The 24845-nt window shown below is 42.8% G+C and overlaps 2 protein-coding genes across 14 annotated transcripts in view; both read left to right on the top strand.

Moving 5' to 3' along the window:
- Window positions 1-6341, top strand: part of pacs2 (phosphofurin acidic cluster sorting protein 2) — a 72646-nt gene extending 66305 nt beyond the window's left edge. For all 13 annotated transcript variants that reach the window (XM_080784620.1, XM_080784619.1, XM_080784624.1 and 10 more), the window contains 3 exons: window positions 372-601; window positions 1000-1113; window positions 3450-6341. In XM_080784620.1, the coding sequence (XP_080640746.1) occupies window positions 372-601; window positions 1000-1113; window positions 3450-3568 (463 nt within the window). In that variant the 3' untranslated portion in view covers window positions 3569-6341. The remainder of the gene's footprint in view (window positions 1-371; window positions 602-999; window positions 1114-3449) is intronic.
- Window positions 6342-6758: 417 nt separating this feature from the next.
- Window positions 6759-23607, top strand: dcaf5 (ddb1 and cul4 associated factor 5). Its single transcript, XM_080784642.1, has 9 exons — window positions 6759-7185; window positions 7935-8078; window positions 8419-8455; window positions 8799-8938; window positions 11189-11318; window positions 11726-11939; window positions 17382-17448; window positions 19083-19210; window positions 21449-23607. Exons 1-9 carry the CDS (start codon window positions 6978-6980, stop codon window positions 22937-22939), a joined length of 2559 nt encoding a protein of 852 aa, XP_080640768.1. The 5' UTR covers window positions 6759-6977; the 3' UTR covers window positions 22940-23607.
- Window positions 23608-24845: the final 1238 nt, after the last annotated feature.

Raw genomic sequence — 24845 nt, 5'->3', positions numbered from 1 at the left:
ACAGCTATATTTCTTTATCAAGACAGTAGGAAGGCAGAAAGAAACAAAGCAAGGGAGATACGAGAAACAGTTCTGGACGAATTTGAACGCATTGTTATTTTTTGGTACGTGATTACCTCCGTTGAAAAAGGTTTGGACACCCCTGCCATACCATGAATGTACAAACAATATAATAATTTACAATATGCAAACAATTTAATTCAGTATTGGTATTCCATAGTCCATTCCATTGCAGTCCAAAAAAACATTCTGTTTACAGATCTGTCAGTGATCCTGACATTTGTGACAGTCAGTCAGCAATAACGTATCTCTTATCACCCGTTTCAATAACGTATCAATAACGTATCTCTTATCACCCCGTTTCCCTGAAGTTCTGGTGGTGGACAACATGGGGAGCTGATGGGACTGCAGGTGGACTATTGGGTGGCTCCGACGGACAGGAAGAGAGACGTGGAAAAGCGTGACACTTCCTCCAAGAACAGCCTGAAGTGCACGTTCCGCTCGCTGCAGGTCAGCCGGCTGCCCGTTGGGGGCGCTGCAGAGCTGGGCACCCAGCCCACCATGTCCATGACTGTGGTGACCAAGGAGAAGAACAAAAAGGGTAAGATGTTACAACGACTATTGTGTAGCTTTAGTCTGATACAAAATTGCAAATATACTTATCTGGCTACATTGGGAATAGCCTTGGTTCTAAGGCCCAAATCACACCAACGATTTGCCATGCAACTGCTTGCAACTCCATGCAACAAAACAGTTTTGTGGACATGTCAGACCAATGCACCTCCTTGCAACTGCTACTGGGGATAATGGTTCAATTACATGCAACTACTCACAACCGTTTGGTTGCAAGGAGTTGCATGGCGAATCATTGGTGTAGTTTGGGCCTAACACTTGTTTCCATGTCATTTTCAGTATTTGGTTCATACTAGACTTCTGGGGTTCATGCAGGGCTTCCATGTCACTTAACAACTGGTATCTCTGTTGTACCCTTATCACCAGTCATGTTCCTGCCAAAAAAGAGTAAAGACAAGGAGGTGGAGTCTAAGAGCCAAGTGATAGAGGGCATTAGCCGGCTCATCTGTACTGCCAAGCACCAGCAGACCATGCTGAGAGGTAATGATGTTCTCATTGTCCTCTCTCACTCTCTATTTTAATCATGAGCAGTGGTGTAATGATGTTTTTTTTTGTGCCATGGCATTTTAATGACTTCACGCACATGCACACACGCACTCGTGCACACGCCTATATGTGTGCATGGCATGCGCACAGCTGATAGCCTACGCCTATGTTGTTTATAGTATATTAGAGCTTTAGACACAAAAGTAGACTTAACATAATCAGACAAACTTTACTGCACTGCAGTCAAAGAGATTCTATATAAAGAGGCGACACTTTCATTAAACCCCATAGTAACAACCAGCGCCCAGTGCCTCCGCCATATTGGTGTGATGACGCAACTTCCGGTTGCTCTAAAAAACATGGGTGCGTTCGCAAATGCTCACCGGGAGCTCACTCTCGTATTAGTTTGCATTGCACAGTGCGCTCTTTCCGAACGCTTCCAAAAAGAGTCTTTGAAGTCATTCTATTCCACTTCTAAGATTATCCTCTCCCGCCGCCATCTTGGTGTGATGACGTCAAAGCGCTACCGATGCGCCATCTAGTGGTGATTCCAAATATTTGAGAGTGTCGCCTCTTTATATAGAATCTCTTTGCTGCAGTAGCGAAACTAAAATGTTGAATGGATGAATCTCTTCTTTGGTGGTGGAGGAGGCATTATTGTTGCGTGCAGAACACCACAGAAGCAGTAGCCTACTGGAGCCACCATACTGCTGTGTTGGTTACCATGTATGAGAACGTGTGTTCAGGTAAACAGTTAAACCTGTTGTTATGCAAAGTAGTAGCCATTGACGGGGGTAAATGGCTGGGGGGGGGGGCTGCATAACACCAGGAAACCTAGACCACTGACACGGCGTGATACTGGGGGGGGGGGTGCATAACACCAGGAAACCTAGACCACTGACACAGCGTGATACTGGGGGGGGGGGGGGGGGGGGGCTGCATAACACCAGGAAACCTAGACCACTGACACGGCGTGATACTGGGGGGGGGGGGGGGGGCTGCATAACACCAGGAAACCTAGACCACTGACACAGCGTGATACTGGGGGGGGGGGGGGCTGCATAACACCAGGAAACCTAGACCACTGACACAGCGTGATACTGGGGGGGGGGGGGGCTGCATAACACCAGGAAACCTAGACCACTGACACAGCGTGATACTGGGGGGGGGGGGGGGGGGGGGGGGGGGGCTGCATAACACCAGGAAACCTAGACCACTGACACAGCGTGATACTGGGGGGGGGGGGGGGCTGCATAACACCAGGAAACCTAGACCACTGACACAGCGTGATACTGGGGGGGGGGCTGCATAACACCAGGAAACCTAGACCACTGACACAGCGTGATACTGGGGGGGGGGGGCTGCATAACACCAGGAAACCTAGACCACTGACACAGCGTGATACTGGGGGGGGGGGCTGCATAACACCAGGAAACCTAGACCACTGACACGGCGTGATACTGGGGGGGGGGGGTGCATAACACCAGGAAACCTAGACCACTGACACAGCGTGATACTGGGGGGGGGGCTGCATAACACCAGGAAACCTAGACCACTGACACAGCGTGATACTGGGGGGGGGGGGCTGCATAACACCAGGAAACCTAGACCACTGACACAGCGTGATACTGGGGGGGGGTGCATAACACCAGGAAACCTAGACCACTGGGTATTTGGTGCGTCTCGTGACCCGAGGTTAGGTGCGTCTTCTTCTGTGGTACCACGGCGTGGTACTGCGTTCTACGAGCATGACACCACTGATCATGAGTGGCCTGTTCGGATCTGAATGGTGCAGGAGAGGCAAAGAAATAAACAAAAGGCCTGGCAGAAGAATGGCCATATCTCATTTTCTGAAATTTTTGCTGAAATCCCACGTGACCTTTGTACAAAGTCAGGACAAAACAAAAGACAGGGCATCAGGTATAGATAATAGAGGGTATACACATGCATAAAGTGAATGGGAAATCGAGTGGCAAATCGAGTGGCAATGTGACTTGGCAAAGTGAGTTTAATGTCATTTAATGCAATCAGATAGGACTTTTCTGTTTAAATGTATGGGCTATCAAGGCCAGAAAAGTAGTTTTTTGCCACACAGTAGGCGTTCCCGCATAACTTCCGGGTATAATGATGATATCACGCGCATACCAACCGACATATAATACCAATTATTATTGAGTTGCTGGTAATGTTCAAGGTAGGACTATGTTGATGTACAGTAAAGATCGGCTAAAATTCCTGAACTGTAATTGGTTATGTTTAACATACAATTTACAGTGCAATATGATGTCAATTTAAAGTGATGTCTGTACTATGCCCTCTCCCTCCCACAGTGTTGATTGACGGCGTGGAATGGAATGACGTCAAGTTTTTCCAGCTGGCTGCTCAGTGGTCCTCACACGTCAAACACTTCCCTATAGGGATCTTTGGACATTCAAAAGGCCCATACTAGTGTCCTGTAAGAGACTGCAGCCCTTGAGGACACTCCCAGTCCCTTCCCCACCCCTTGTGCCAACACCGTTTAACCCACCCTGTCCCTCTCTGCACACATTCATCCTACTGTCTTAATTTAAAGCTCCTGCTTTCCTCATCTTGTACATCTATTCTATATGATGATGATTATCTTTTTGCCGTTTTTATTTTTATTTTCTATTTATGTAAAAACTTCTCGAGGCAAGGCTGTCATGGGAAGATTTCCTTACCTGGCTTTTTAAAAAGAAATATATCTATATATCCTGCTGATGTTTTATAGAATTTTGCGACAAAAAAATAATAATCCTAATAAAATAATAATTAGAAAATGATAAATTAACATCTAACCCAAGCTTTCCCTTCCCCATTGTCACTGATAAAAAATGTATTTGGTAAAGTTGGTTTTAAGCTCTTTGCCCGCACAATTTATAAGATGATTTGGTGGGAAAAACGACAACAACCAAAGGCAATCACCTTGAAATGATGGACACTGTGGGAAGAGATGGACACCATCTTGTCTTGAACTTCTAAAACTGGGACTTGGATTCTGAACTCCAGGAATTGTTAATAACAACTCCAGACTCCTCAAGCCTGATTTAGACTTTGACGCACAACGGTGTCTTGTGCCACAAAATAGCCGACCTACAAGCTCACAACGTAGATGCGATGCGTTGTGAGCTTGTAGGTGAGCTTGTAGGTCAGCTATTTTTGGCATGTGACATTGTCATGTGACAGGGCATAAATTAGTCTAAGACTAATTTATGGTAGAGTCTACCCTAAAGAAAAGAAGGACAAAAAAGCCCCAAAAGACCTTTGACCCTTAGACTCTGCACTCAATGAAAAAAGACTGAAATGTGCAATAGACTGAAAGATATGTGAATGACACTCAGAAACGGACCCTGTAAACAACCCTGCACTGTTCATACATCACATATCGCTCTCTTTTAATGTGCTTAATACTTCTACTTTATCCTTATTTGTCCATTAATCTCTGAAATCGCACCCTTGTACCTGATATTTGAAGAGTTTTGCTACAAAATGTGGAATCCATCATATGAAAAACTAAAAAGTGACATCTGTTCTTACATGATTAATAGTAGTCCTAGAATTGCAGTGATATTACATACATGTATTCCATATACAGTACGGTAGTACCCAGCCTATATAGATCACTCCCATGCCCTCTCGGTTGCAGACTCATCGCAACAGCATTAAAGGTTGTAGCGGCCTGTGTTGTGTACTTTCCCAATAATTAATTGCTGCGTCTTGGGGTCAGCTATTGTCCTTTAGTTTCATATCGTTTTGAAAGTTCTGGTTGACAAAATGGACCATATTCTCCTACCCAATTGGGCCCGTTTGCAGCTTGTGGAAAAGTGGATATATTTTATTTAACACATTTTCTGCCAGAACTTTCAAATGAATATGAAACTAGAGGATAATAGCTGACCCCATGTCGCAGCAATGAATTATTAGTTGAGTACACACACATAGCGCTTCAACTTTGAATGCAGCCGCAACGAGTCTGCTACCCAGTAGGGAATTGAAGTTAGCTGTGTTTATCATAGCCATTCTAGGGCTACATTAATAGAATAAAATTAGAGCGAAACACTCAGGATAACAGCCAACATAAATGCATGTGGCCATTGACAAAGGACTGGATTTGTTATAGTATTGAAATATCAAAAGGTAACTTTCAAAAGGGTATCTTTAAAATGGAAACTTTTGAATCAAACTCTTCATTTCTCAATGCTCACACTCCACCCAACACACTCCAAATGTTTTGCAAACAGCAAATGGCACTTTTTTGCCAAAGGTAGCCTACCCATCAACCGCAGCTGTCAGTTATTACCTGTCTGGTATTATAGTTGACTTCATTATGTAGAAGTGAATGTATTGAAGGTACCTTAATGTAAAGCACTTTTTACATGTTTGTCCATTATAGAGTAGGATTTTAAAAGTGCCCAAATACCCCAATGTTAATAGCAGCAGTTCAGAGGCACATACTGTAGAATTGACACTGCTATCTGACGTAACATTAAGTAACATTGTTAAGCTGAACAACAGCACAATTTAACATAGTTGATTTACAATCCAAACCCATTCATCTGTATAATTTGTGCATTGTGTAATATAATTTAATGCTCAATCTGAAAGGCCCAAATTGGACTACTTGGATTTAATTTTAATTTAAGTTAGACTAGAATGTATAGAAATGTGACTTTGATGTTTCAAATGTGGTTTTAAGGTTTATTCCATCTTTTTGCATAAAAAAACACAAAACAAGTGTTTGGGTCAATTCAAGATTTCATTCTTTTTTTTCAGTAGTGGTTTCATTCTAGCCATTGCCAATATCTTGACAAGTGCCTAAATTGCCCAATTTTGGCTAATCAATATAGCGCTTTTCCTGGCTTACATGGTGCTGAGTCTATAATGTACTGTAGCCAATGTGTTATTTTCTTCTTTGTGACCACAAAAGAAAGATCTGGTTTTAGACCTAATCATCCACACTTTGCTCCTAGGACCCTGCCAAGGCTGCCATGTGAGGGAGGGAGAAAAATCATGCTCTGCACAATTGGCTCTCAAAATTGGGTATACATTAATTTACCCAACAATAAAGCCCCTTCATATTTAACAAACATTAAATAAAAAAGACATTTAGGTGATTTTGTTTTCATATTATTTTGAAAAGGCTTGTTGAGACCAAGAGTTCCCTTAAAGACTACCACTGTAATCCCAAAATTGGGAATAATAAAACTACTACACTAAATGTGTATTTGTTGTGTCATTAGTAATGATTAACTGGGAAATTGTAGCTATAGGAGTTCTGTGTCTTCAAAGTGAATGTGTAGTGAAAGACTTAATTTGTGTCTGTCTTCTTTACCACCGCTTCTCACTCCATTTAGTGGGGTACGGGGTCGGAGACCCCCCAGGGGTCCTTGGTGGAGTTCGAGTTCCAGCTGGGTTTTGTAACTCGTTACTCCGAAAGTGTAAAAAATATGGACGGGTGGATTTGATTACATTTGCACACTCCCAGAGTTAATTTAAAAGTTAAAAAAATATATAGCCTATATAAAATATTGACTAGTTATGTGTCATGTGAATGGATGATGGTGAGTGACAGACAGGGGGAGGGGGAGAGATGCTGCACCCGGAGCAGGAAGCTGCTGGGACTGAACGAGAGACGGGGCACAAAACAACATCGACATCAGCAAGCAGCGGCTGGGTGTATATCCACCAGAATGTAGACATAAATGCATTAGGAATTACAATAGTGAGCTGCTACTACTACCACCATCACCCAGGCGGTAGGGTAGTCTCTCCATAGCCCGACAACCAGCTCATGCTGATGGGGCATTGCTAAACACGGCGAGGGTTCTGCACGGTGGAAAATGAAGGAGTTGCAGGGTTGCGGTATGCGCTCCTCCGTGGGCTTTCTGTCCCGGAGAAAGCTCACTGGACAGCCCCTCATGAAGGAGGAATTCCAGAGGCGCAGGCTGGCGGGCTGCACAAGTCTCTACAAGAAGGATATGCTCGGACATTTTGGCTGTGTCAACGCCATAGAGTTCTCCAACAATGGAGGAGAATGGCTCGTTTCGGGTAAGTTGACAGATCCCCCCCCCCCACCTTCCCCATGCTGCGTGGATCGAAGAATAGCCTCTCACTGTTTTTAAGTTGCTAGCATGCTAACGCTCACCAGCTGAGACCTGGGGGCTAGCTGCTGGCTAGCCACTGCTAACTTAGCTTGCTTTTACTGGTTAGCATTTTGCTACACCAGTTACCATCAAACACCAAGCTGCTTAGTGGGGTTGAGAGGAATGAATGACCCATCCCATATTATGTCATTAGGTAAGCTGATCACTGAGGCCCTTCCAAGTGTGAATTCCCCTCCCTGTTGGATTACGTGTTTTATGTTGACTACCTGTGTGTATGTCATTGTCACCCAGTCAGGCTATTTTTGTCTGGAGTAAACAATCAGCCCTTATTGCATAACCTTAACGTTGCAGTTCAATGCCTTTCTTGATTGCCACTATAACGTTGTTATACCTTCTGTAATTGGCGAGCTATATTTATTAAACATGCATACTGTTGGCTCTGCAAACTCGAAAAATTAAAACAAGAACATGTAAACAGTTGCTGGCCAATTGACCACAGATCTAGTACTACAGAACATGTGACGCATGAGTGTATATTGTGTGCACAAGTCATGCATTGTGAGCTAGTGGTTCTTGATGGGATACAGATGTTATGGGTATGTGTCTGTCTACCTGTGTAAGTGACATCATTTGAGTGTGCTTTTTTAACATACCAGTCAATCATTCCTATGTATGTACTACTACTGTATGTAGGAGGAGATGACAGACGAGTCCTCTTGTGGCACATGGAGAAAGCCATCCATGCTCGCTCCAAGCCTGTGAAACTAAAGGGCGAGCACCTCTCCAACATCTTCTGTCTGGCATTTGACAGCACCAACACAAAAGTATTTTCTGGTGGTAAGGAAGGACTCTTAAGGAGAACTAGTACTAGGTTTCAAACTTTGATTTACCCAGAGAAGGTAAGGTATACTGAGCATGCATGCAAGGAAGTCAGTGAGGTCATGGCAAACGTTCCCTAGTTAAAGATTAATAACAAGTGCTGAGTTGAATTTTATCAGCTATAGGCCTAGTGTGTAAACGGACAATGACGGGAAGGATTCTTTTCTGTCAGGTCTTGATTAGATCATGCACGTAATCCTCATTTGTGTAATAAATGTTAATTTGTCTAGCTGGCTAAGTGCCACTCCAACTCACATGTTCTTCCGTTTATTTTAAAACTAGTTTTATTGTTTCACAGGTAATGACGAGCAGGTGATCCTTCATGATGTGGAGAGGTTAGTAAAAAAAAGAGTTGCACAGAGTTGACTTGAGTTGGAACTGTGTCTTAATGCTTTACATTTTTGTTATTTAGTTGTTATTTGAGTTGCAAAAAGAAAAATAATGAATTCAGGAGTGAGTGAGTGATTAACCAGCACACAATGATTCAAACATTGACTCCATTGAGTTCAAGTAAATTCAGAAACATTTCAATGGTCATAATGGTCATATTAACAATATATGGCCCAATAGACAATGATGTGTTGATTGTGGTATGGTCCTTTAACCTGTTAGTATGCTAACATATGACATGACATACAGTATAGTATACTAACATTTGGATGCCTATGTTTCTCACAGAGGGGAGACGCTCAACGTGTTCCTCCATATCGACGCCGTGTACAGCCTGTCCGTCAGCCCTGTCAACGACAACGTGTTTGCCAGCTCATCTGACGACGGACGTGTTCTCATCTGGGACACTCGTGAGCCACCTCATGGAGGTAAGACCCATCCGTTAGCTAGACTGCAGCGGTTCCCAACCTTTTTTTGGCGGTGCACCCCTTGTTACCTCCCGACCCATCTGACACACCCCCCACATGGAAATGAAATATGTGCAACATATACTGTATGTGGCATATTATTCGAAATTGGCCGCCAGCATATATGTCTCATAATGTGTGGTGTTTATACGTCGTCACTGTGAGGGGTGGGGGCGTTTCACACCAGAGTGTGAAAAGTAAACCCCTCCAGACATGCTGCGACGCAGGACATACAGAGAATAGATGTGTATTCTTCTGTCTGATACACTAGTCCGCCTTGAGTAGCGGCTATAGGCAGCATATCATTTTAGATAAACGGTTCTCAGAGGGGAGGCAGAAACGTAGCCATGGGAGGCGGCTGCTTGCTCTTGCTCCACCACTGGTTAGAAGCCAAGCTGATATTTTGATTTGGCTGATATGAGCATTGTTTTGGCAAGAATCGTGTATTATAACTGTCATAGTAATGTCATGTAATACATTACAATACATTTATAATGGAGCACTGTAATGCATTTTACTACTGTGATTAAAAGTCACTGGGTGCGGTATATAAGTAAAGTACATTCCTGGAGATGTAGGCAGCCATTTTGTGCTTTATTGATTATTGAATTATGAATATCAATCAATGATTGCTTATACGTTTAATTTGTGTTATATAAGACTTGATTATTATTCTATCAATTCTAATATTATTTCTGAGCTCTATAGAGGGTCTCAGTCCCGCCCCCTTTAATGACAACGCCAGGCCCAGGAAATAGTTTCCAATGCATTTTTCCCATAGACATTTCAAAACGTATTTATTTAAAGACCTTATAAGCGTCGTACAAAGCCAACTCTTGTCGTGACAAATCAGGACAACAAACACAATATTGTGGACCAAACAAATAATTACAAAGAAGAAAAACAAAATAAAAAGTGTTGTAACCTGCCGTTTTCTTCGTCTTTCTAATTATTTGTTCAGCCCGAAATATTGTGTTTGTTGTCATGATTTGTCACGACAAGAGTTTGCTTTGTCCGCGGCGTAAACGTCTTTAAATAAATACTTTCTGAAAAGTCTGAGGAAAATGAACGGTGATTTCTTTTCCGGGTCTCTCGACGGGGCGGGACTGCGACGCTCTATTAACAACCCTAGTATATTATATTAGCCTAAGTTAGTTTCCTTTTCAAAATACAGTTCAGATTTGTTTAATTTTCAGGTAAAGATCTACATTAATATAGCCACAATTATAACCATGTAAAACACAAGTTCAACACAATTAGTCAAAAACACACATTTTATTGGGGACACACTAAAAAGACCACCCACGGGCCTGGGACTCACTACACTGAAAACGGTTCCACATCACTGCACAATCCAACAAATCAACCAATCACTTCAGTTAAATAAACATATTGTCATAAACACAAAAATAGCAATTTAGGTATTTAGCTTTAAATATGTTTGTTGGTGGGTATGGGGAGAAGAAATATTTTAATAATGTATGCAAGGCAGGTTTTTGTCATTAAGTCAGTGGTGCAAGTAAGTGTGGCCTGTTGAAAATATTGAAGTTGTAAATGGAGTGTCATCTTGCATGACATCAATATCCTTCTATTTTAGAAGCCTCCCTCATGACTGACTTGGCAACAGCCAGTCATCCTAATAATACGTTTAACAGAATTGCTTGACATGGTGCTTTCCAAACTTTTTTTTAATTTTTTTAAATCTCAGGCTGTCACTGTATTGACTTCTACATTGGCTGATGTTTGCACATGTAATCAATGGTTATTATTAAACTCACTACTATGTTGAAATGCTCCGAACCCTGTCCCTGTGGGACCTCCAGGAAGTCACTTCCATCCTCCTCATGTACTTTCTACTTTCTACTTTCTACTAGTAGTCTAGACAGGTCCAGGATGATTGGGTGAATAGTTACAAAATAGTAGGGGCGGAAACTCTAGGTACCCGACGACGATTTCCTGAAGTTTGTTTGCCAAAATTGCCACCCTCAAGTAGCTTGTGAGAATTATACATTTTTACTCAGAAAATAGGCATTTTCAACCTGTCGCCCCATTTTTGTGATTATAGGCGAACATTTGTATGGAGTATGGGTTTGTGCTGTGCTATGCCAGTGGGTAGGATAGAAAGCCAGGCCCAGCAGTAATTGAGTTGTGAAACACTTATTTACAACTCTATTGCGGAACTCCTTTTGATTGTCATGTTGTCTCATTCAGAGCCGTTCTGCCTGGCCAGCTACCCCTCAGCATTCCATAGTGTGATGTTCAACCCTGTGGAGCCCAGACTGCTGGCCACAGCCAACTCCAAGGAAGGAGTGGGGCTTTGGGACATTCGCAAACCACGCACGTGAGATTTTCACTTTTGTAATCTCTTCCTCACTTTCTTTAAGTTTCATGTTTCTTTTCAAATACATTTCTGCATCCACCAGAGGGCAGTGTTGTCATTTGGTTAAACCAGCCATCACTTTATTAACTGCAGGTTGACTGATCAGAAAAGATGATTTTCACCAGAACATTGATCTTGGCTCATTAGTGCGCCTACACAAATCATAGTTGTAAAATTCCCCTTCTGTCCTCACTTTTCCCACTGCTGTTATTTTTGCCTATCATCACTGCCCCTGCCCTGGCATGTTAATTATCGATAGATAGACGTCTTAATAACATTTTGTTGCCGGATTGTACTTTTTGAAAATGAGTACTCACAATGACAATCATGTGGTGATGATTATCATTCTGGTGGTGCCGTCCCTGCAGCTCTCTGCTGCGTTACGGAGGCAGCATGTCCCTGCAGAGTGCCATGAGTGTCCGCTTCAACAGCACAGGCACCCAGCTGCTGGCCCTGCGGCGGCGCCTGCCACCCGTGCTGTACGAACTGCACTCCCGTCTGCCCAGCTTCCAGTTCGACAACCAGGGCTACTTCAACTCCTGCACCATGAAGAGCTGCTGCTTTGCAGGGGACAAAGACCAGGTTGGTATTTGTTTTATTTGCTTTTTATCAAGGGTGAAAAATATTGGGATATGGAGGGGGGGTCCACGTAACTGAGCCAACTTGGCCAACCAGTAAGAGTCTTCACACTATGGTCCCGGGTCCGCACTCGGGACCACTTGGCAGATGTTGTGGTAGTGTGAATGATGCGTACCGTTCCCGGGAGCGGATCGCCCAACCGTCCCCGGGACCGCATGGGGAGCGGGTCTCTGGACCGTTGAAGTGTATTCAGATACGGATCGTTCCAATGTGAATGCATGCGTACCTAAAGAAGGAAGTGGACTGGTTTTTTTTAAGAACGTGACATAATCTCTAGTCGACGAGCCAAGCGCCAACAAAAAAAAACACACAGCCGCTGCACAACGCGTAACACCAGCTGATTTCTCAACGGAGTCAACGCCGCCCGTCTCCTGTTGAATCTGCGTATACGCGCAGCACCGCAGTATGCGCTGATCTTATTCTGCGGACTACACGTGGCTCTTGGGCTTTGCTTGGCATAGTTTCCAAAGTAAAACAAAATAATAATAATTCTAAAGTAGAATCCATAGCAAACTAATATCAAACACGACACTGGAGCACAGAACTGACTGACACAGTGAATAGCAGGCAGGCTGACAGTATAGTAGTATAACGGCAAAGAGCCAAAGAGGCAATGCAATGCAGTGTGTCTGCATTTATTTGAGACAATGTCGCACAGTTGATTGTCAGTGTCCGTGTGCGCCAGCCATCAAGCACACCGTCATCTGGAGGATTAAAGTGTGTTATGCAAGTGTACCCGGGTGCGCTGTTGAATCTCGGGCAATGTGAATCATGGCCATCGGGGACCAGGCAACCGTATTCGGAAACGGTTCCAATGAAACGGATTCAGTCTGTCTCAGTGTGAATTGCCTATTAAGTTCCCAAAAATACCATTGTGACAGAAATACAAAGAGCTACATCATACAGTATATTTATTATGGGACCTGGGAACATTCTGTGAAAACAGGCAATTATTTGGCAAAACATTTCGGATCTAAAAGCTCACAACGTGCTGCATTGCTGGGGTCTCGGCTTTTGATAGGTGTAAGGGCCGATTCATACTCCTATTTTAGAGCCGAATAAAAGTCAATGTGATGTCATTTGAGGTTCGGGGGGGGGGGGGGGGGGCAACAATAAACATTAACAATTTAAAGACCTTCAAGGACAATTTCCACAATTTCCACAAACATGCAGGCTAACCCTGCATGTTTGTGCTGGAACTGGAGTGGAAATTTTCTTGCTTTCAACAATCCTATATAAATGTCGATTGTATTCAATTGTGGTTACTCTCAGAACATGTGTCAGTTAAAACAGTAAAAAAAATATTATTCTGACCCATCCCTAACACACGCATGAAGATGCACACACGTTTGTGCTGCCAGTGTGATTTATTTCACATTATGTATTATTATTATGTATCCGAAATATTTAACTTAGAGGTCTGATCGGGCTGAAACCTTGCTCAAATACTGTATAGTGTACAGACTACAGAGTCATACGTCCTAGATGTAACTGTTTACCTAGTATCCTGGTTTCTTGGAGGTACTGCAGACTCACTCTACTTGTGTGACTACCTACCCTGTTTGGTGTCTAGGGTTCATGTTTACTCTGCTCCTTCGATTTGACACTTAGGGCCGATTCATACTCCTGTTTCGGCGCTATAGTGCCGAAATGATTTCGGCTCGTCAGAAATTTTCAGTAGCACCGAAGAGCCGACTTTAGGACGGTACCCGCCCCCCCCGAACCTCAAATGACGTCAAATTGTAGGCTCTACAGAGCCGAACCGACTTTTATTCGGCTCTAAAATAGGAGTATGAATCGGCCCTTACAGTTACTCTGGATGAGCGTCTGCTAAAATGTAATTGTGCTGGAGATTTTAGATTGTAGATACGGCGTGACTAACATCATAGACCACACTTCCTTTCGGAGATACTGTATATGCTCCACTGAGCGCATGGACCTCTATAGTTCTATTTATAGTCATCATGGAGAATCTAACGTGGGGCTTTATAAGGAAGTATAAGGAAAGCATTGACAAATCAGCTGCAGAATTAGTACCAATACTTTTTGGCCTTCCCTATGTCACTGATCACAAGACCAAACATTCTTAACCTCCAGTTCTAGGCTACACAGAAGGGAAGGGCTTTTTTTATTATTTCCACACAACCTCTAGGGTATATTAATGACATACTGTAGTTCAATGTTGACAATGAGTGGTATTCCCCTTTAAATCCTATGTATTTTGTTATCAGGAGCATCCCGGGTGTTTATACTAGGCCCCCTCTCTTTTCCTCTCGACACCAAATCTCTTCGCCGCAAACGTAAAATAGCTTAATGTCCACCCCAGAATGAGGATGCTAAGAATTGTATGGTTATATGCAGTTGTTTGCATTTAATGTGGTTGCCAGTGTACAGACAGAAGGAGAGAGAGGCAACAAGAGAGAAAGTGGCTAGCAAGACATGGGAGACAGTCCTTACAGATAGACAGAAATGGCAAGAAGAAATTTATTTTTTATTTTTGCATAATGGAAGACGAACATTTTCCTTCCTTCATCAGCACTGATGAAGGTTGGATAGCCGAAACGTTTGTCTCCCATTATGAAAAAAAATGCAGTCTTGGTGTGTGCGACCATTACCGTTATTTTTTTATATGATTTGAACGGGTAACGCACCACAATTCAGAGTGTGGTGGTCTCAAGAAAGGTTTTCTACTGGCAAGAAGAAATTGAAATAAAAAAACACAACAAATGGAGATTAAAATATTTGGCCTTAGTGGTGATATTGTCTTTTGTTTGGTCTATGTGGTTTACTTGCAGATAGAGAGGCGTTCAGGTCAGGAGCCAAGCAGGGCATCGTTGAAATGCTGTGCCAAGGAAGCATTCAATTACTTAATTTTTTATTGGGTGCACATAGAGTTGCATATAGTAACCCCCAAATGTACAAATTAGTTAGAAGATGGCCAAAGTTCTGTCATGTAATCATATTGTAAATGATTGTATGAAATAATACTTTTCCGTTGACATGGGCATATAAAACGGTAATAATAGTAGAAAATATGGGAACCTGCTGTAGAGGGCTTCTTTCAGCTGCTGAGGCACACAGAAGCCCCCATATTGTTCCAGGGGTCCTCCCTCAGGTCCTCTTCAGACATGACATCATGCTGCAGACATGCTTATTTATGTTCACATTATGCTCGGGGGTCAGTGGAGTGCATAATGGCTTACAACAGAAAGAGCAGAAGCCATTTCCTTAAAGTCTTTAGGTGTACAAGAATATTAGGTGTACAAGAATAAGTTCAAGACTGTCTACAGATCTTATTTATGCTATAGTAATTAGAATTGTGTTTTGACAAACCGGTGCTATTAAAAATATTTGTTTTTATGTCATGGGACCTGGGGGGTGAGCCGTCTAGGAGAGAGTTTCTGTCTGTGTGCGGCTAATTTTGTAAACCACTGGACTGATCAGCACCATATTTCTTGTGCACACTGCCAGTTGGCCAAGGAAGTATATGTTTTTTAACTTTTTTTACTTAGTTTCAGTTTCGGCTTAAACTTGAAGGGAAACAATAAAAAAAGATAGGCTCTTTGAATAAGCGTTCAGCTTTTCCTATACTTTTATGGGAATTGTTACTGGAAAATCAGTTTTATCAGAAAATTATGTTTAGCACAGACCAAACAGTGTCCTCTACAGTCTGTCTTGAGAGACTAAGCACATACAGTACTAATCAAGAAGGCATGTACAGTTGTTAAATGGAAACTAGTTTACTTTTACACTTTACTTTTCATTCAATAAGTTGTAATGAAAAGTTTCACAGTGGCTGTTGAATATTAACTAAGGGAGAGAAGGGAGTCAGAAAATGGGTGTGACATTCCTACCTGACATACAGTATCCTTAAGGGGATTAAGGTGGGGCTGGAACTCCCAGGTGTTGTGCTTACTTTTTTGTAAGGCCTGAAGCCATAATGATCAAGCAACAGTTAGAGTTCCTGTAAGAATTTTGTAATGGGTATTTGTGTGACAGCAGGTCACATGATATACATGTTGGCTTTTCACAAATCTGCGACACTGTCTTAAAGCAAAACAGATGAGCAACACCACTGTACAATGCGAAAAGGTATTTTAATGGCTATTGCCTTCAAATACTCATGCCATTACAGCACTATACAGGCACATGAACACAAAAACTGCTTAAAAACATACAAACTACTCAAATGCATTTCGAGTCACAACTCGCGGACTACATGCAGACAACTCTTCTACAGGCCGCCAGAGGAAGAATTGTGACTCGAAATGCATTTGACACGGGAAACCTGCTGCTTCACATGTTTGTAGGCAGCTGTTGATTTTACAGTACTTTCTCACGCCCAGTTCATCTGTAGTGAAAACAAAGCATTTATTTACTTTTTATGAACTGCTACATTATAGGAGTAGAGCAGATCAATACATGAACCCATCGACAAACACCCTAGTTCTATGCCAAGCCTGCAGAACCGGGGGATCAAAGCTCAGAAAGAGTCTTTTTTTCCCCTCCTCCTGTTGCCCAGAGCTCTGAAAAAAGACAAAAGTACAAAAAATGCATCCATCTGTAAATAAACCTGCCTAGTTTGGCTGGCACTGTAATTTGCCAGCAATCATGGTACTAAATGACTCTTCGCCCTTATTCTGTACATTCCCATTGCTGCTAAGGTTTTGAGGTTTTGTGCCTTACATGTAGTTTCTAACTTCTGTTTTATCTATTTTTTGGTTCGATTTGATTAAAGTCTGTATTATTATCGATGGATGGATATTGTATAGAATACAGGGTATGCACGTGACATACCCAGATGTGTGAGAACACCTGAGTGGAAAAAAAACTACTTTCTGGCCATAACCCATTTCTGGCCTTGTCCCATACATCCGAACAGAAAGGTCCTATCTGATTGCCTTACACTCATTTTGCCAGTTTGCCACTCACTTTGCCACTCGATTTGCCACTCACTTTATGCATGCACATACCCTCTATTGTTAACACGTAACACAACTTGCGGAACATGTCCTACCAACATTTTGCTGCTTGTACCTGGATGAGACAAAATAGTAGCTCTGGTCTTGATGAGTAGGTTTAATTGCAACTGTCTGCTCACAAAGGTTTATCACAGTTCAGAGGTGAAGCAAGGTTCCTGTTAAAGGCTAGTCTGCCATGCCAAGGAATTCTTTGATCCCCCAAATCATGACACCGCCTCAAATAAAATATTTTTCATATTTTCCTTGACCCCCTACCCCCACAGGAGTTAGTTTTCTCAGACAGATGCACACTGACATGATAAAATCTTGGTTATCTGTTTTGATTTATGAAGAGTTGTGGTATACTAAGACATGGGCTACTCTTATATCTCTGAATCTGTCTTTGTGCCCCCTCCCCCCCCAGTACATTTTGTCTGGTTCTGATGACTTCAACCTCTACATGTGGAAAATCCCAAAGGATCCGGGGGCGGGTGAGTTATGGTGTCTGTCTCCCTATCAACGACTATCTGCATGTGAATATACGCTGTTGTGTCATGTCTGTAACCAGTTGCACACCTGTTGATAGGTCGACCATATATAATAAAAGCAGTAGTATGTAACTGTATTGGGCATTCTATCAACATCTCATGTTGTTGGCATGGCTTTCCGCACACTGCATTGTTGTACAAGATATAACCTTAGCCTGAGAAATTGTGTCAATACCCAGAATCTATTTAGTATAGTATATTTTCACAGAGTGCTGAATAAGTTTTGACTTTGGGGGCCAGGGGGGGGAGAGATTACATCAGGTCCCATGTGCAATTAAATGAACACACAAAAAGGTTAGACGGTTATCATTGTTTTTAGCAATTAAATTGCTAAATGCATTTAATTGCAACCATAGGTTAGATCTCCATATATGGAGCTGACCTGACATTCCACATCCGTCCTTCCTGTTCTGACATGTTGATCTGACCACATCAAACCCTGTATACTCAAGACACGCTCCATATATGGCCAGTACAGAATGCATTCCATATGTTGATCTGACCCTCCATGCCAAAGCGCCAGTGCTCACCCAGCAGTCTGCCGTCACCCAGGCGGATGTGTGCACGCAACCTCGACCTTTAGGGTGAGGTCGCTTCTCGCGTCTTACTGGTAATAATACTAATACATTGTATTTGTAATGCACTTTACATTTCTCACGCCAAAAAGTGCTATACCATATCACAAAGTATACAATTCCAACAATGACTTGTTATGGGTTATTTTTTATTACATAGCCAGTCACTTGGCTGAGGTACAAATCAGCCATAATTATTTATACTGCAAAGATTGTATAAACTCACATTCTCTCTCTGTTTCTCTCTGTATTGTATACTGTAGTTCATTCTCTCTACTCTACTCTACTCTACTTACTCACTCACACACACACACACACACACACACACACACACACACACACACACACACACACACACACACACACACACACACTCTCTCACTCTATTCTGGCGACACTGGTTATATGTTTTGGCTACAAGTCACCCCCATGCTTTGTGGCAGTATGTATAATTCAGCACTACCCACTTCACCAAATGTAAGGACGTATTGTCTCATTATGTTCCATACAGTTCAAATGACTACTTGATCAATTGTTTATAGTAGAATGTATTAAAACAATACCACACACGTGCTGCTGTTCAGTATTGTTGCAAGGCCAAATCACAGCAATCACTCATGTGATATTTCATTACAAGTATACAACACTGATGTGTTATTTTATTACATACCCAGCCAATGAGTGAAACGGATCAAGAGGGTGATATGTGATAACACCAAGGGCTGCTATAACAGTAGCTGACCAATCAGTCCAAGCAAATGTGCCATGGTGCGCTTAACTGTCACCTTGGGCAATGACCTCACTGCGAAAGGAACTCAACATATAATATATGTTATAATATATAATAGTTGCTGCGTTGATACATTTAGATTTTCTCCTACTAAATAAGGCTATGGGTATGTGATAAACAGACAATGAATTTCCGGGTGACCCAGAGAGTTTTCAGGTTAAATTAAGTTCAGTTCTAATAGAAAGTACCCATATGCGCTGTCATTCCTTCAGGAGGCGCAGGGCGCGTGGTGAATGGGGCGTTCATGGTTCTGAAGGGACACCGTTCCATTGTGAACCAGGTCCGGTTCAACCCCCACACCTACATGATCTGTTCCTCCGGTGTGGAGAAGGTCATCAAGGTCAGTAGCTGGCATCATTGCTTTGTATCGACTATAGGAGTTCAGTGCTTTCTCCCCGTGTCCCCCCCCCCCCCCCTTCACTGTACATACCTAAAATTCTTTAATTGTTTCTTTATTTCTCACTTTGTATATTGTGTGAATCCACATTGCAACCAACCAAGTCAAAATTTGTATGCAAGTAACATACAATGAATAGATTCACATCTGATCCTTATTCTGTCTCCCTCTCAACCTTAAACCAAAGTTGGGGGTGCTATGGGGACAAATTGGAAATGGGAAAATAAATAGATATCTGACCATTATTAGGTACAAACTTTGTACGTGTTGTGAGCTTGTAAATTGGCTATTTTTTTTTAAAACTATTTTTCAATTGGGCGCCACAGACAGAAGCTAGGGCTATTTTAGGTCTTTGGCATGGGAAGGTTTGGGGGACCTCTGTTCTAAACTGTCCATGTATATCATTAAAACATACAGGAGATAGCCCTGCCTAGTGTAGTGCCTACACACCTTTTAAAAAAGTTTCTCACATTACTCACCTAGTCTGGTGAGTAACGTCACCTCACACTGCCGTCCCAGTGCTGAACCTATGACTCGGCCTGGGCCTCAGGTGAAGATGCCTCGCCATTTCATCACATACTGTTCTGACAACCTTGGTTACACATCATCAGGCAGCAAATTGCCCCGTGTGGAGGCATGTTGATTCATATAGCTAGCCCTTTAAATTTGCTTTAACCACTCGAATCCTAGTATCCCTATTACCTCAAAATGTTCTTTAGCCACTTGAAGCAAAAGGACGCACAGCACACCGGTCCTTGTGAGGTACCAGCCAACGGGAAAGTTAATACTGAATGAAAAAATGGTATAGCCGCACACTCATAGCTGCCAATGCATAAGGTTTAATGAGGACACAGAGAACACAACATTTCGGACAGATATATTCCTTCTTCAGGGTAACCCTATTATCCCCATTCACCAATTGGCTGTTTTCGGCAAAAAGATTTGACGTCGAGGGATAAAAGGATGGTATCGTATAGACCTCTGACAGACCCCGGTAAATTAAGTATACTGGTTAAAGTGGTAGTTCACTGGTTTTTGTTTTGGGAAGCATGAAGACTGAGCGGGAAACAGAGTAGGGGACACAGTTTGCCATGGGGCAAAGACATCACCCATTATACATACATATTTTAACAATTGTTAAATTTGAAGCGGGCGCAAAATTATAGTACATCATAATGCATTTTAATGCACTCATAATGTTTCATAACACTCAATGTAATTGTTTATAATTATGCATAACTTATAACAAATACACTTTATAACTAAGTTAAGGTAGTTATAATGTGCTGTTTCATTGAGCCTACAGTATAATGCATTATAACCTTGTTATAAGTTGTCATACATCGAGTGTTATGATGCCTTATAACACATTAATTACCTAAAGTGTTACAGAAAAAAGGATTGAATAGGTTTCATGGCCCGTGGCGTGCATTCATTTAAGTAAAAGCAAGGAATTTTTAACTACTTTTAAACCGCTATATCATATACATCTGTTACATCATATATCATTACAAACAAAGCTTGTAGAGATTCACAGAATGACATTTATTTTCAAGGGGCTTCTCTCGTCAGTACAGTAACCATTGCTCAATGCTTCCTTTTTTGTGTTTTCTTCTGGGTAGAGTGAAAGCTGATAGCAGACCAGGTGTTCTGGAATAACAGTATTAATTGCATGGAGTGTTTGACTTTGAACATGACCCTTGATGTTGTACCCTTTACCTCTTCTGTTACTCTGGGTCCCCTTTATGACTCTCTCTGCACCTCTATCCATCATTCTTTATTTCCACTCTTGTATCCATATATCCCACCTTCTAAGATTCCGCTTTTATAATCTATAATCTATACTTCTGTCTTCCCATCTTTCTTCCGACTCTTTCCTCCTTTAAATTCCCTCTATCACCTATCTGTTCTTCAAACCTTTTATTCCATTAATCCTTACCTCCACACTTTCTCTTGCTCAAACTTTTCTTTCTTCACTCCATCCTCCTTTCCACCATTCCGTTTTTTACTGCATCCTCTTTATAAGCTTTCAGCTTCAGCCTATTCCTTTTGATCACCTCCAGATCCTTTTTGTTATTGTAAACAAATAAGTTGTATTGTTACTGTGAAGATGATCAAATAAACTAAACTAAACTCTCTTCCTATCTTTCATTCCTTCTATCTATCCATCCCCCATCCCAGGTGTGGAGTCCGTATCAGCAGCCTGACAGCCTAGGGGACCTGGAGGGCCACGTGGAGGACAAGTCCCGGAGCCTGTACACCCATGAAGAGTACATCAGCCTAGTATTGAACAGCGGCAGTGGCCTGTCTCACGACTATGTGAGCCAGTCCATCCAGGAGGACCCACGCATGATGGCCTTCTTCGACTCGCTGGTGCGCCGTGAGATCGAAGGCTGGAGCTCCGACTCGGATAGTGACTTGAGCGAAGGCGCCATCTTGCAGCTCCATGCCCGCGGCCGCCGCACCACGCGGCAACCCTCCGCGGGTCCTCCCCTCGCCACCCTGACCGGTCCCAGCATCCCCGTCGCCGGTCGGCGTGGCGACTCGGACAACTCTGTGTCATCCTCCTCCCTAGCCGCCCCTGATGCATCCGGATCGGAGGAGCAGCGGCCGCCGCCAGCAGGAGTAGAGGGGGGAACAGAAGATGTGTCGGGACTGGGGAGGAGGAGGCGGGGCGGCCGACGCCAGCGGCATCAGTCGGGCTTCCTGTTGGACCTGGTGAACGATGACTCTGACTCGAGCGAGTTCTGGCTCGACCCCATGCCTCGACCACGCTCCCCAAGTCCCCGGGACAACTCCACCCTGTCCAGCCCCACCTCTTCCTCCTCCTCCTCCTCATCTCCTTCCCTACCCGCTGGAGCCTCCTCTTCCTCCACATCTACCTCCAGCTCCAGCAGCGACGACGAGGAGCGCCGCAGTGCCAACAGGCGCAAGGTGGCCATGAGGAGCCGACGCCGCCTGCACCTTGTCAACAGGGCCGGGGAGGCTCCCGAGGCTGTGGAGGCCCTGTTCTCCGCCTTTGATACTTGCAACTACCCCGAGATATCTGTTGAGGACCCTTCTTCCTCCACCAACTCCTCCAACACCTCTTCCTCTTCGTCAGGCGATGGGCAAGAGGAGGACACTCTCCACATCAGGCCCCGTAGCAACAACGCAGGGCGTAAAGGCGGTGACGAAAAACGTCTTAGCCCTTCGGACTTTGTGTGCCTCAGTCCTGTCATGTCTCCCGAGAGTCATGAAAACGAGGAGGATGGGAGCGATAGAGTTGAGAGAGAGCTGCAGCACCTGACTGCTTCCCCTCCTGTGTCTCCAGATACACTCAGGACAGAGTCCCGGGTCGGAGAACGGTTAACCTTAGAGGACTCTGACAGTGGAGCAGAGTGTAGCGGCTCACTGGCAGCTGACCATAATTGGGCCATTCCGAGCCGGCTCAGTCCTGGCGTGAACGGTCAGCACCGGACTGTGCCAGAAGAACATGCAGGTCAGAACCTTCGTGGCTCCTCAGAGTCAGAGGGAGAGACTGGAGTTAAACCTGTAGACACCAGGCCACCGGCTGTGGGGCGTTCTTCTCAGAGAAGCCCCATCCAAGGTCCCACTCTGAAACGGACTCACATGGGATCAGGGGACGGAGGCTCAACGTCGTCCCCGTCAGAGAAGAAGTTCAAGATATGATGGAGCCTCTTCATCTGTGAGAGAGATGGTTGTGCCCTTTTTAAGAGACTCACCTTAGTATGTGGGTTTTCTATGGATTCTTACCACTCACCATTTCTTTTCATTTTTTATTTGATGCACTTTGACATTTTGATTGAAACGGCATTTGTTTTTTATGTTTTGGACAGACACACTGCTTAAGAGCAGAGGACCGTGTTTAGAGACTGAACAGTGAGTGTAGCTGTTTGGTATGAGTTTTCTTTAGTTTTTTTTCAGAATAATGTTGAAATATCTTCACTCTTGCGGTCAAACCCAAGATGGTATTAAACAATGAACAAAATGTGACAAACATTTAAAAAAGAGGGACTAGGCTTAAAAAATAATTTTTAATGACTGTATTTCAAGTGAAGTGCATTGCTGAATCATTTGGTTGTACACGACTCTCCCCAGGACTTAGAACAGCTCTAACGTCTTGGGGAGTGTTTGAGCTAAACAGCATTTTTATTTCTTCTGTGTTTTACGCTGGGAAGCACACCTGATTGGACTAATTTTCATTTATTTTAAGTGGTTTTCGGCTTTAGAGCACTCTGTTTAGGATGTCTGTTTTGTCTAATTATCCAGTCCTTGGGTACCTTTTACAAGCCAATGCTTGCTTTTGTTTTTCTTGCAATTAAAGAATAATTTGCTTTCCTTGAGTCCAGTAAGGTTTAATTTGCAAAATATTTAATGCATTATAATGATCTTTGTACAGTTTGTTTTCTTGTTTTGCAGTCTCTAAAATGAAGCTCCTGTAAGTCACCATGGCAACACACCCTCAATTCCCCCTGTCGAATACACATGAGGCTTATTTAGCTAGCCATTATGATGCTGAACAGGCAATGTTGACCGATTTGGTTGGTTATTGCAGTGGTTTTCAGTGTGCTATGGCAATCCAGGTGTGCCATGACAACCACATGTAATTATCACAATATATGTACAACTATACAAAAAGTTTTAAATTATTTTATAAATGTACTATATCAGTATTTTGTGTGTGTCCCCCCCCCCCCCCCCAAACAAACAGACTTGTCTATTGGTGTGCCTTGGACACAAAATGTTTGAACCTAAGCATGGGAGATTTAAGTCCTTTCAGTAAGACAAGCTAAATAGAAACAGTCACTCCATTAGTCAAATGCTTTGTTACAAAATGCTGTATTCCCATTTTTGTAGCAGTCTGATGTGAAAACTAACCTAATGACAGCTGATAAGTTCAATAATAATCAAGTGACTTGAGGAAGTTACGCCTATTATGACATTCCCAGAATAAGGTTCATATGGTTAATCAGGAGTAATAATGAGTTTTATGTTAGTTGTCACTTTTTGTTAAAGCAGGAGTCACATTTTTTCCAACAGTGGGTACCTCATTTTGTAGCTTTTATGAACTAGAGAAACAAATAAATGCCCAGCCCAGGAATGATGGAACTACAGGCTACCTAGAACTGCCACATCCCAAAAGTGCAGGAAATGCTGACTGATTATGTGCTGAAAAGCCATAAATGGTCTTAGTATCTTCTGAGCCGATAAGGAAGCCACGCCTGCAGTCAGAACTCTGATTCCCTTCAACGGTGTTTTGATAGTGCAGTGCATGATGTCATAGGGTGTCATGCCTTCTAGACCAGTGGTTCCCAAACCTTTTAGCTTTCACTAGTTCTTAAACATTTGTTTTCTAATTTATGGAATTTCTTAGATTTTTCATTAGAAAAATCTTTTAATTTGGTATTAATTCATGAACATTTTTGGGGGAATGTTTTTTTTTTAATGTTTTGAAATTATAATAATTAAAAAATCACACATGTGTGAAGTGAGGGGCGCTAATATATTAAAGTCTAACTCATGTTGATTAGGTGATGTAAAACAAACGGTACAAACATTAAACCTGTGTATGGGA

This window comes from Protomyctophum bolini (genome assembly GCF_963924005.1).
Source record: "Protomyctophum bolini genome assembly, chromosome: 15".
Classification (NCBI taxonomy): Eukaryota; Metazoa; Chordata; class Actinopteri; order Myctophiformes; family Myctophidae; genus Protomyctophum; species Protomyctophum bolini.
The sequence above is the reverse complement of the archived record's forward strand: the minus strand, read 5'-3'. Positions and strand labels throughout refer to the sequence as shown.